This window comes from Penicillium mononematosum (genome assembly GCF_028829835.1).
Source record: "Penicillium mononematosum strain IBT 11891 chromosome Unknown utg000005l:1.0-9366267.0:1.0-9372171.0, whole genome shotgun sequence".
NCBI classification, from domain to species: Eukaryota; Fungi; Ascomycota; class Eurotiomycetes; order Eurotiales; family Aspergillaceae; genus Penicillium; species Penicillium mononematosum.
The window spans coordinates 5,735,212-5,747,256 of record NW_026643275.1 but is presented as its reverse complement, the minus strand read 5'-3'; the positions used below and the strand labels follow the sequence as shown (position 1 = coordinate 5,747,256).

At 49.4% G+C, this 12,045-nt stretch overlaps 6 protein-coding genes across 6 annotated transcripts; 3 read left to right on the top strand and 3 right to left on the bottom strand.

The window, feature by feature from the left end:
- Nucleotides 1-31: 31 nt before the first annotated feature.
- On the top strand, nt 32-423 carry N7519_010361 (uncharacterized protein; the record flags this gene model as incomplete). Its single annotated transcript, XM_057297134.1, has 2 exons — nt 32-142; nt 235-423. 2 exons carry the CDS (start codon nt 32-34, stop codon nt 421-423), a joined length of 300 nt encoding a protein of 99 aa, XP_057145016.1.
- Nucleotides 424-1,051: 628 nt separating this feature from the next.
- On the bottom strand, nt 1,052-3,195 carry N7519_010360 (ankyrin repeat and BTB/POZ domain protein; the record flags this gene model as incomplete). The annotated part of the gene is made up of 4 exons (XM_057297133.1): nt 1,052-2,225; nt 2,257-2,652; nt 2,710-2,795; nt 2,866-3,195. 4 exons carry the CDS (start codon nt 3,193-3,195, stop codon nt 1,052-1,054), a joined length of 1,986 nt encoding a protein of 661 aa, XP_057145015.1.
- A 454-nt stretch (nt 3,196-3,649) lies between these two features.
- nimA (serine/threonine protein kinase nimA) lies at nt 3,650-5,970 on the top strand (the record flags this gene model as incomplete). Its single annotated transcript, XM_057297132.1, has 3 exons — nt 3,650-3,701; nt 3,773-3,825; nt 3,886-5,970. 3 exons carry the CDS (start codon nt 3,650-3,652, stop codon nt 5,968-5,970), a joined length of 2,190 nt encoding a protein of 729 aa, XP_057145014.1.
- Nucleotides 5,971-6,949: 979 nt separating this feature from the next.
- On the bottom strand, nt 6,950-7,831 carry N7519_010358 (WW domain binding protein 11; the record flags this gene model as incomplete). Its single annotated transcript, XM_057297131.1, has 1 exon — nt 6,950-7,831. The coding sequence occupies one exon, from the start codon at nt 7,829-7,831 to the stop codon at nt 6,950-6,952; it is 882 nt and encodes a 293-aa protein (XP_057145013.1).
- A 1,466-nt stretch (nt 7,832-9,297) lies between these two features.
- Nucleotides 9,298-9,891, top strand: N7519_010357 (uncharacterized protein; the record flags this gene model as incomplete). Its single annotated transcript, XM_057297130.1, has 2 exons — nt 9,298-9,573; nt 9,661-9,891. The coding sequence occupies 2 exons, from the start codon at nt 9,298-9,300 to the stop codon at nt 9,889-9,891; spliced, it is 507 nt and encodes a 168-aa protein (XP_057145012.1).
- A 1,186-nt stretch (nt 9,892-11,077) lies between these two features.
- Nucleotides 11,078-11,746, bottom strand: N7519_010356 (ribonuclease P Rpr2/Rpp21/SNM1 subunit; the record flags this gene model as incomplete). The annotated part of the gene is made up of 1 exon (XM_057297129.1): nt 11,078-11,746. One exon carries the CDS (start codon nt 11,744-11,746, stop codon nt 11,078-11,080), a length of 669 nt encoding a protein of 222 aa, XP_057145011.1.
- Nucleotides 11,747-12,045: the final 299 nt, after the last annotated feature.

The window sequence follows — 12,045 nt, the reverse complement described above, 5'->3', positions numbered from 1 at the left end:
CAAACAGCTTCGACTTTGTATAGCACTCACCATGCCTCCTCCGAATATCAAGAGGTTGGTATTAACTGCTGCCGTCGTTTCTATTACTATTACGGGCACTCTTTACGGAGCTGGTCTTAAAACAAATCAAGAAATTGCTGAGGTATGAGCGGATCCATCTTCACCGAAGTCATCCGTTTGTCTCCAGTCATGTCATTGAATCCCATTTCAGATTTAACAATTCATGCGATATAGACAGCAAAGAAACGGCAGGAATCGACGTTTGATGAGCAAACAAAAGCCCTGCAGGGTATGCGCTCCAACTTGATCGCTCGGAGAGGCATAATCGAGAACCAGATACGGGACTTGGATGCAAGGATGCTGGAAAAGCAGCAGAAAGGCATCGGTGGTAATGATCAGGATCAACAGAATGGAAGTCGATGAGCACTACGAAGTCTTTGCCGAACGGAGCCAACGGATTCACAACTACCGCTTATGCGAACCAACCCACGATGCAACCGGCACACTTTGATCTTCCGAAGGGCCGCGCACCACTTTCGATTCAAATACAAGGCGACGGCTATCGACTATTTCCAACACGGGCGTAACATCCACTAGCCGCGTAATAAACTTCCTGCCAGACCAGTTTCATTTGAAGGTGATCTTCGAGTCTCGCAACTACACGATCCAATCATGGCCTGCGAAGTCTGGAAACATTGGACTTCTATTAATGAAGTTGACTGCTTGTCACTGGGCAATATCAGTATTTATGTACATAACTTGATGGGCTATTCAAAACCAGGCACTACTTCTTTTGTTTATAGACAAAAAATATATCTTTTTCCCTCCTGCCGGGAGTCTGCAATGAGTGTCACCGCAAAGTTTCCATCAGAGGGCTGAATGCATGTTGAAGTTCATCACAGGTGCACCTTTCATTTCCAGACACTGTCTTGATCTCCAATCCAGGGCCTCTGGATAAATCAATCAGCCCAGAAGCCACTTGAACAGTCCGATGGTATCAGGAGACGCTGTTGGCCGGCTAATTGGAGGCCAGCGGCGAAACCTCGAACGCCTAAGCCTCGAGATTGAGTCTTTCGAGCAAGTTATCCAGCTTCTCGAGCAAGATCTCATAGTTCATCGCATCTTCCGAGAATTCGTCCACGACAACGGCGCCGTCGAGAGTTCGAATCTCCGGGGCATGGACGTGCGGCTGCTGGCCTTGACTGGGGATAGCCTCTCTGGAAACATCCAGGTTCTGGATACCTTCTGTAATATTTATAACATCTTTTGGCTGCCCGTCTTCGTCTAGATCTTCCGGTAATTCTTTTTCTTCCATCATCTCATGCAGACCAGCCTCGTCAAATCTCAATCTAAACCGCTCTCCAAGATAGAACCGGATATCATCCAGCATTTCAATGGAATCGGTTTCCTGTCTCGCCTTAATACGAGATGCTGATTCCTGAATCAGCTCCGCAAATTCTGGGCTATCTATATGTGCTTCCAGTCGATAAGCGAGATATCGAGCAGCGAATTCTTCCAACCGTTGCACGCGCGTCAACCACGCAGCTCGAACAATTGAGTAAATGTCAATATCATCTTCGTCCGCCATTCCTCGAGTTTTCGCAGCCTCAGCCTGGGACATCCCAGCACTGCCGAGGGTGCTGATAACCACGGCGGCTTTTGTCTTCAGCTTCTCAATGAAGAGCATATCTGCGGCGAATAGGACATCGATAGCGATTTCTAAGGGGAAATCGGCTCTTTCGGTGTATAAGAACGTAAGAATAATTTCCAAGACCTCGGGCGAACAGTTGACGTCGATGATCGTCAGATGCTCCTTGAGGTAAGCTTCGCGAAAAGTGGATGTGAACATGGTCTGGAAAAATTCAGACCGCAAAAGCATTGCTCGATGGCATGGGAAGATAACTGATTTCGGCTTGTCGAGTTTCTTCTCATTTGAGGTAGAGATAGGGCCAACGGGAATCGAACTGGATGTGCCATTGCTGACCTCTGGTGTATCAATGTTCGCTTCCTCCTCTTCCTCGGGGAGTTCATCCGCCCTCAGAAGAACATCAGCGAAGATTGCGTTGCTTCGATCCCACTTCACCTCGTTCACTTTCGAAGTCTCCACCTCGAGCTTGTTCCCCAGAATATTCTCCTGGAACCATTGTTCCATTTGATCTCGACCCTTGGAAATATCGTCGGTTCTTCTTTGTCTGGCACGTCTCCTATCTCCGCTATCAAGGATACTGTCTAGAAGACCAGGGGATCTCCAAGTACTTGGAGATTCTATCCACCCCTGCGAATGTCTCTGACTCCGTGAAGCCTGTTCCAGGTCCACTTCTCAAGTCCCGAGGGGCTTCTCCAAAGTACATGTATTTGATAGCGGCCCCGAATGCCTCCGGAGGAATGGTATTGGGGAGATCCAATGTTGCGGATTCTGGTGCTGCAGCTAGTTTATCACGGAAATATGGAGAGCGTGCCGCGAGGATGAATTTGTGAAGGTGAAGCGATTCATCGGATGCAGTCACAACAATATCTGTCGTTAATGGAGACTCTCGGGTGAGAAGCGAAGTTATATGCGCGGCTAGCGGCTGGAGGGGGTCCGTGGACTTGGAATAATCATATTCCAGGAGGAGGTTTCGTATCCGGTCGTTTAGGGCATTATAGAGACATCTATAAAACCACCATCGTTAATTCTAGCCACTCTATATAGAATCAATTGCTAATTACCTTTCGCCCTGAAACGTGTCTCGCTCACAAAGTGCACCAGACTCAAGAAGAAGTTGTACAACTTCATAATGACCACAGAGACTCGCCTACCGGTTCATTCGGTTAGTGTGTGGTACGCGGGATGGGTATGGTCGGTTTGTCAATATATTGACTCACCAGTATCAATGGCGTGTAATCATAGGGATCACGAGCATTAACATTGACACCCTCGGTGATTTTCTCCTGGCAGACTTTCAAATCGCCCTGACGACATGCGCTGCATAGTTGATGGAATGGCTCACTGAGATCTAAAGGGTTATCATCCTTTATAGTGCCCTCCTTAATCAACTGCTTCTCATTGACTAAGCTAATCTCCAGCTGGTCCTTCCGCAGCACAGTTGGCTCATCCATCATGCAGGTTGCCAGCAACAACAGGTCGAAGTGGGATGAGGGCAAACGGCAATGGCGGGGCGGAAACAGGCTTATCGATAAGTAGCACGTGACCATGTACCTGTGAACTCTGAAATTAAGGGGGTTTCTATATTGTATAGACGTCGAGAATTAGTAGTGTGATAAAAAGACATCTAATGGTTGAAGTATCCATCGATATATATATTTCAAGTATAGGTACATAGGTGTGCAAGCCATCGAACTGTAATTGAACAAACGTCATTTCAGGGTTTTGCCTCTCCTGACGACCGTTTGATCTACTTTCCCCACCGCCTGCTGGGTTCGGGAAAGCGCCATAATCACCGTTGCATAGCAACGATCCCCCAAACACCCATCTTCAAAGCTCCAATTCATATTGCCTTGACTCTTCCTCAAATCTTCAATTCTGCAGTTCGACTCTTTTTTTTTTACTAACACAGGATCTAGTCTCACAACGTTCATGCATCATTGACTCTCATTCTCCTGTTTCGTCTTCAACTTATTGTCCTAAACTCTACAGCAATCTATAGCCATGGCGATTGCTTTGGCTGAGGCCGATAAGTATGAGATTTTGGACAAAATTGGTATGCTCTGCCTTCTTGTGACTCTATTCATATTTTATATGTTCAAAACTAATCTTATGTTATTCATTCAGGTTGCGGTTCCTTCGGGATCATTCGCAAAGTCAAGCGGAAGTCAGATGGATTCGTAAGTGTAGTGCATTGTTGGCATCTTGCAACCAGAACTAACCTCAATTTGCTCCTATAGATACTATGCCGCAAGGAAATCAACTACATCAAAATGTCACAGAAAGAACGCGAACAACTCACTGCCGAGTTCAACATTTTGAGTTCCCTTCGTCACCCAAACATCGTCGCATACTACCACCGGGAGCATCTCAAGGCCAGTCAGGACCTGTACCTCTATATGGAGTATTGTGGTGGCGGAGACCTAGGTATGGTCATCAAGAACCTGAAGAAAGCCAACAAATACGCCGAAGAGGAGTTTGTCTGGCGCATTCTCTCCCAGCTTGTCACTGCTTTGTTCCGGTGTCACTACGGATCTGATCCCGCGGAGGTCGGATCAAACATTCTGGGCCCACCCCCAAAGCCGTCTGGTCTCAAGGGAAAACAGGGGCAAGTCACTATCTTGCATCGCGATCTAAAGCCGGAGAACATCTTCCTCGGTAGTGACAACACCGTCAAGCTAGGCGATTTCGGCTTGTCCAAGCAAATGCAGTCCCATGATTTTGCATCAACTTATGTTGGTACACCTTTCTACATGTCACCGGAAATCTGTGCGGCTGAAAAATACACCCTGCGCTCCGACATTTGGGCGGTGGGCTGTATCATGTACGAGCTCTGCCAGAAAGAGCCCCCTTTCAACGCTCGCACCCACATTCAACTAGTTCAAAAAATTCGCGAGGGAAAGTTCGCTCCCTTGCCTGATTACTATTCACCAGAGCTCAAGAACGTTATCGGAAGCTGTCTGCGGGTCAATCCCGATCACCGCCCTGATACTTCCGCCCTGATTAATCTTCCTATCATCCGCTTGATGCGCAAGGAGAAAGAGGTTGTTGACCTCGGAAAGACCCTGCGCCGACGTGAGGAGATTGCTGTTCATAAAGTCCGCGAAATGGAGCAGAACCTCGCTAAGAGAGAATCAGAAAAGCAAAATATCAAGGCCGAAATCGAAAATACAGTTCGACGAGAGTGGGAGGTCAAAGCACGCTTGGAAATTGATCGCCAGGTGCAAAGCGAACTTGATCGACTCCGCAAGCGATTTGAGTCTGAAGTGCAAGAAAGGGTTGCCATTGAGGTGAAGAAGTACAAGCACAACACTTCCAATAACAATACCGCCCGAGACGATGTATTCCGCACAAGTACCCACGGCTCTGGGTCCTCTCGATCCAGCAACCAAGGTTGGCGGTCTTCTCGGTCTTCTGCAAATATGACAGACGACAGCGATACTACTCCCTCGTCAAGCGCCGACATCAGCCAGCTGTCGCTTGGCTCTCCTCCATCAAATGCCCGAAAACAGCCCAAGAAAGAGACGCGAACGCCCTTTTGTCGGTCCAAGACCGTTGTTGATTCACCGGTGGACGTTCAAATGGCTGAGCCGTCACCCATTTCAATCGCTTCGCTTTCCCTGTCCCCTCGCCGCACTTCCGGTCAAGGAGGCGCGCGCAACATCTTTGCAGAGGCCGAGCGGAACAAAGCTAAGTGGGAGCCCACCCTGGCCTACTCTGATGATGAGGACGATACCCCCGACTTGCCCTCACCAACTCGGCCCAAGGTGAAGCCCGACCCATTGAAGGCGCCTCGACGACCTCTACTTCGTCAGAATACCGCGGCTCTCATGCAGAAACTTAGCACTCAGCCTTCTTTGTTCCCTTCCAGCGGTACTCGCCTTCCTCAATCGACGAGTGCATCTACTTCCCAGTCTGAAGAGCGCAATGCAAGTGAGAGCAGATCCAGGTCTCCCCATCGCCGTCTAACTAAAATCCCCTCATCTGCCAATCTCGCTGCCGATGCGGGCACATCGCCAACTCGTAAGGGTGCCTCGAAGCAGCAACCTCCTGTCAAGAATGGGGGTGGCGGTGAAGAGATGTTCAAGGCTGTTATGCAGCGCAACATGGGTGGCCGCACTCTGGTTGAACTCGCACAGGCGAGAGCCGGAGGCCGTCCGATGGATGAAGTCAAGCGTTGTGCCAGTGACTCACGCGCTGGCGGTCCCACCATGAGCGTGAAATGCTCTGAACGTGATGCTCCTGCTATCTGGAACCCTGAACTGGATGAGATGCCTAGTCCCTTCCTTGCCCGCGGCAAGAAGGTTATCCGCAACCTGCGGTAGTCTTTCACTCAGATCGAATTTCCGTTGCATTTACTTTGACTTTTTTTTCGGGTTGGTTCTGGTTTCGGTTTTCTTATGGCGCCTTGGTGTGATTGGAGTTTGTTCCCACTGGAGGTTTTTGTTTTTTACTGGATTTGGATTTGGATGATTCGGTTTCTTTGGAAACCCTCAGTTACCCTTATTGCCCACCGTTTTGGGGTTTTGCACTTTCGCTTCTTGCGCATACTTTCCCACTATGTCACGGAGTTGGCCCTAATTTTTTCGGAGCATCCTTGCCACATGCAAGACACGGAGTTTGATACACATGTCCATGGGCACGCCCATGGATCTTTGCCTTCGTTGGCTACACACTTGCCTCACCGACTCGACTCTTTACTACTTTTCTTTTGTTGTTCATGCCGTCACGCCCCTTTCCTTCAAAGAAGGAGATGATCCGAGTCTCTTGTACATTTATTTGCATTAGCCATGCATAGATTGTTGAATTTTTGTATTCTGCTTCCTCTTTCTCTGAATGTCTAATTGATTACTCGTCGTATCCTCGTCCGTTGCACATATGTTGCTGTGTTATTGTTGGACTAATATTTGCAGTGCCTCCCACTCGGGAGTCCTTGGCCCTACTTCAAGTCTGGAATCTTCGTCCTCAGGCATGTTCTTCAAGTGTGCTCATTGCATTTTGGTGCCTCATGTTTACAAATTTGGAGTTCTGGTGCTGCAATGCTTCAATGTTGGATGTACATACCTATCTTCATAGGCAAACATACATCGTGCATTCCAGAATTTTAGTAGGGTTGTAAATGCTATGCTGGCTCTAGACATGTGAGTCGAGACATCTCCGAAGTATTAGCCCTAAGATGCATGACCAATACACTTCGCCACTCCTTCTGACTACTATATGCTACACTAGTATGCACATCTCATTGAAATCCGCAGCGTGATATGCATCACGTTTGATGAAATATTTTATTCGAGAGGTCAGATATTAAGCCCACGCCTCCTCATCTTCGACCTCCTCTATCTGAACGGACTTACGCTCCTGGTTAAGACGCCGTTCCTCTTCTTCTAACGTCAACATCCAATCCTCCTGTGCCGAACCGCCAGCCTGTGCTTCCGGAGCGGGGCCGGCATTATACCCAGCTTTCTCAAGCTTGTCCAGCTCTTCTGGTTCCAACAACTTCCCCTGTCCCTTGATTGACTGCTGCTTCATCCTAACGGCAGCCGGAACAAACTTCTTGGTTGCCTCTTGACGCAGGTCCCGAATTTGGGGCTTCGCCTCGTAAACAGTCCTGGCCGCTGGAACCGCGGTCGGACGAGATGGCAGTGGATGAGGAGCTCTGCGCTCAACGTTCTGTTCTGAAGGCACATTTTCATCCCGTCTGCGCTGGTGCTGGCGCGGGATTGGTGGCGGTGTATCCCGCGGCATGGGTATCCTTCGTACGTCCTCATCCGTATCGCTACTGTCACTATCATGAGGCATTCTTGTTTCATCTGAGCCTCGCCTTCGCTTCCCAAGCACGCCATCACCACCACCCCGCCTCGCACCATCACCCTGGCGGCCTCCTCTGCCGCCATGATCGAACCGGGGCGCTTTGTCGCCAAGAGCTTCACGCGCCTTCAAAACGCTCCGCAAATCCTTCTCCAGCGCTTCGAGAAGCTCCTTATCGCGCGGCCGTAGCTGTTGTCCTGATTCCTCGGCTTCTTTGAAGCTATTGATCTGGCGCTGGATTCGATCTGGATTGCGGCGCGCAAGTTTCTCGTTTCGGCGCGCTATTGCCTCTGACTTGCCTTTTCTCAACTCTTTTTGTTTATCCTGTTTCCGTTGCGCTACGGCAGGGTTGACCGAGCGCTCTTTGTCTTTGGCCATGACGTCGTGCTGGTGTTGGTGTTGGGATTGGTGTGCGTGTTTGTAATTATCGGTATGGCATGAGCTAGCTGCCCAGGCCGGTAATAAATGCCACGGGCTCTCGTCAAATCAATTTCAGAGATCGCAGACTAGGCACGGTACAAATGTCTGGGCTCTGTGGGGCTGTCGCAGGTGAAGGGTATGGTTGGAAACAATAATTCACGGCGCAAACTCGAAAAGAAAGCGCGCAATGAGGGTAGCCGGTTTGTCTGTTTCGCAGACCAACAGGTGATCAGTGCATTAGGTCGCCTCGACTGGATGGATCGTGTCGGGCCGTCAGGTCGAGACTGCAGGTGGCCGGGATTGCGATTGGGTGACGCTCACAGGCCGAATGTGAGAATGTGAGAATGTCTTATGAACGAGCGCTGTGTCAAGCAAAATTGCCAGTTTCAGCCTCACAATCTAGGCAACTAAGCTTGGGTGTGGTAGCCGCGGCTGAGTAAAGACGTTGAGGTTGAGGTTGAGGTTGAAGTTGGGATTTGGTGAAGTGCAGAGTGATGCAGCAACCACGGAAGAGTTCCAAGGTCAAGTCCTGGATATTTTGGCAGGCAGAAAACTACTTAATTAGTTACACACAGCTAAGGCGGAGAAACAAGCGGTGCACTTTGAGCCCAATCAAAGTTAAGTCTCGCCTGGTCGCTGCCGCCCTCCGTAGGAAGAGTGGAGAGAGAGCTACCATGGTTCGGAATTGGAACTACGACGACATACATCGTCCATTATACATCCCTATATGGACTTTTATATTTCCCAGAGTACTAATAGAGGTATTGTTAGCATTGCACATGTATATTATTAACTATTGCACCCGATTATATTATAGCTTTGGCAGACCTACTGCAGAGCCTCTTGCTTCTTCCACCTCGTTGAGATAGGTGCAAGGCATTTAGCCTAACCCGCGCAATATCCAATATAAAATACATCGAAGTACTAAAGAATGAAACAAAAGTAAGGCACTGAAGCATTAAAAAAAAATACATAATGTACTAAGTATTGCTTTTTCTTGACTTTCGTTCCATCATCAAGCCCCTCTTTATGGGGGGAGGTCCGAGGTGTCATATTTCCGCCTGAGCCTGTGCTCCAGAACATATAAAATCTGGTCTGGCACTAGCCTCTTCCTCGGGGAGTGTAACTGGCTTCCCTCGAGCCGCGCGCTGTTTAGTTGCCGCCGAACTCCCAGCGGCTCACACCTACTTTCTCCGCCTCTTATTTTTCCTTTTCGATTTCTCCTCATGAGGGAAAAAAGGAAGCTTCCCTCCCCTCTTTAACCGTCAATAGTCGCATTCCCCGATCTGACTGCAGTATATCGCAAACTATCCTCTTGATACCCTCCATCCTCCATCATGACCTGTGGTCCGTTTGGTCTCACATCGAGTTTGATCGGCGCCTCGTAGACTGTCGCGGTCGGAGCATGTCTCTGCCGGGACCAAATGTCCGTCTCAGCCTCGATTCCCGACACTTCGCTTGGCCTCACCTCCTCCGAGATCCAGATCCTCCGACAGCAGCAGCAGATTGCCTTGCAGGGCGGCCATTCCGGCAATGGGGTGGCCAGGGGCAGAGGCACCGGGAGAACCAGCAATTCCAGTTCGCGCGCAACCAGCGCTGCCAGCAGTCAGGGCCGTTTACTACTAGACCCTATGAGCCTCCGCGCACTATCGCACCAGCTAGACGGTTTGCAGGCTCAGATCAGTCACCGGATCGAATATGTATGTTTCCCCTGGCGGTTCTTGACCGCATGTCTATATCATCGGGAAATCACATTTCGTTGTTTTAACATGAGACATCCTTGCTAGCTCGAGGATCAAATGCAGCGCTCTATCCAAAACACCTACGACCGCGCGGGAAACGTAATTCGCAATGCCGATGCCGAAATTGCCCGCACCCGTGAAATCCTGGCCTCTATCGACGAGTTGGACAATGAGTTGGCGAAGATCGCTCATATCCGTGATATTGTCAAATCATTCCGTGGCCGGATCGAGAACCTAGATCACCGCATTGACCAGAGTTCTCGGCGCCGACGATGATGCCTTCCCGTATACACTAAACACTCCCTCCATATACTTCCTTCAAACACACACCTATCTTGAAGCGTTCCAAAAGACCCTGTACGGTCATGCGTTTCTGCACATCTCGCTTTTACTCGACCACTGGATGGTCCGACCGAGACACACCTATATTTTCTCCACACAAGTAACCGAACCAGAACATACCAAGGCCGACAGAACAAAAGAAAACAAAAACCTATACATCGAATGTGTCCTCACGGACCTTTTTTTCCTTTTTGAATGCGCGGCAGCCACCGTATTCAATATTTGTCACATTTCATTGGACTGGGTATCTGCTTTATGAAACAATTGGCTGAAAGAACTGCATGCCTCGCGGCACTATCGAGGCGAGACACCGGTGTTGAGCATGCGACTTCGAAAGGAATGCCGCATTGTCACGACTGCTTGAGCTGCGCCGATGACGGCCATGACAACTCGGTTTCCACCCGGTACCGGAGATCTATGAGGTTTGATGACTATCATGAAGGATTTTTAATGTGATACCAAGCGCATAAACAGGACTCGTCTTTGTGTCTTCTTGTTTGATTTGATGCTTCTGCTATTTCCCCATGTTGTTCGATTCCCCTCTCTGCATGTTGCGTGTACATTGCTCTGGGTTTTCTTTTTCTGCGTTGATGTTGGGCCATGTCCATCGCTGGGATGATTATAGCTTGGCTGATGGTGTTCACTGCAATATAACTGGGAAAGTCTCTTCAAAACGACTGAATCGTACGTCGCATTGCATTGAGTCCTCCAAGGTCGACATGGAATATTGAAATGTCAGGGCCTGTAATTGAACAAGCAGGTCGTCGGGGTGGTTGCTGGAGGTATATTGAGGCTACTCACGGGGTTTGAGGCTTCTTCAGGTGATGAGGGTGAACACGGTTGTCCTGGTTTGATCGACACCCCTGGTCATTGTAGCTGAGATGTCATGGTAAAAGCCGATCAAAACTGTGGCCGACCGGACCTCACCAGAGCGCCTTGATCATATCGTTGATATAGCAAAAATGAGCACACTCGCCTGTCGACGAGCGCACGCTGCGCACGCTGAATGTGTGACCTGCCCCCCGGTTTTGTGTTCTGCAGGACAGGTGACAATGTGCAGGGCGTAAAATTCAAGATGGAAATGACCCCACACGTAGTAACTGGATTTGGCGGGCGCTATTCACGTCATTGGCACATCCGCAGCATCCAACATTGGCACGTTCTCTTCACACAATTCGACTGCTTCTCCTTGCGACGCCGCAGAAGTATCCGCTTTTTGTGCATTCACGCCGCGTAGCAAGGCCGAGTCCTTTTCCTTGCGGCGCTCAACGAGCGTTTTCCCGCGTTTCTCCGTCTGAGGAAATCGCTTTTCAGTCCCGCATAAGAGGCACCGGATGACCAGTACATCGGCCCATGGCTTCTTGCCGCCGCGACTTGCGTTTCTGGTTTCGCGCAAGCAAGTCACCCCTGGCGTCAGGATTGTATCACAGCGCTTGCACACTGATCTTTTCAGTGTGATCGGCAGCCGAATCTGCGTCTTCATTGCCACAGCGCGTAGATGTGATACACATACCCTTGAGAGGTTTCTCAATGGCTCTTGAGTCTTCTTTTGATTCACGGAGCAGACTTGTTGCTGAGTATCTACTGTGCGTCGATTATCCCGTGAGTCAATATGACCAGCAACTGAGGGGTGCTCATTGTTGTGAACTTTGGCGTTCTGATCCTTGGCGAGTGTAGATTTGCCCTGGAAATATGCGGCGGCTTGGTGTAGGTAATCCAGCCGTGCTCGAATATGGCTCTGAGAGTTCTTAGAATTCTTGGCTTCCTTCTTTCCTTTGGCTTTTGCCATTCTCGAAAATTCAACAGATCACCAAGTGGATCTCAAAATTGTTTGCGACTTGCAACTCGAGAAAAGCTTCCCAATGACGCTAGTCCGCAAGCGGTGAGGCTGAACAAATCACGTGATGCTCCCTTGGTGAGGTCTTCCTCCTACCGCCTTGCGACTTCTTCCCCTGCACCTTTGTCTATCGAGACCTGCCACATTCCCGCGGTCCATACTCTTCTCCTTACTACCTTTGTCTTCTTTTCACTTCAACCCCACGTTATCTCTCTTTCGCAATACTTTTACCCTTTTCCCCTAAAAACTCG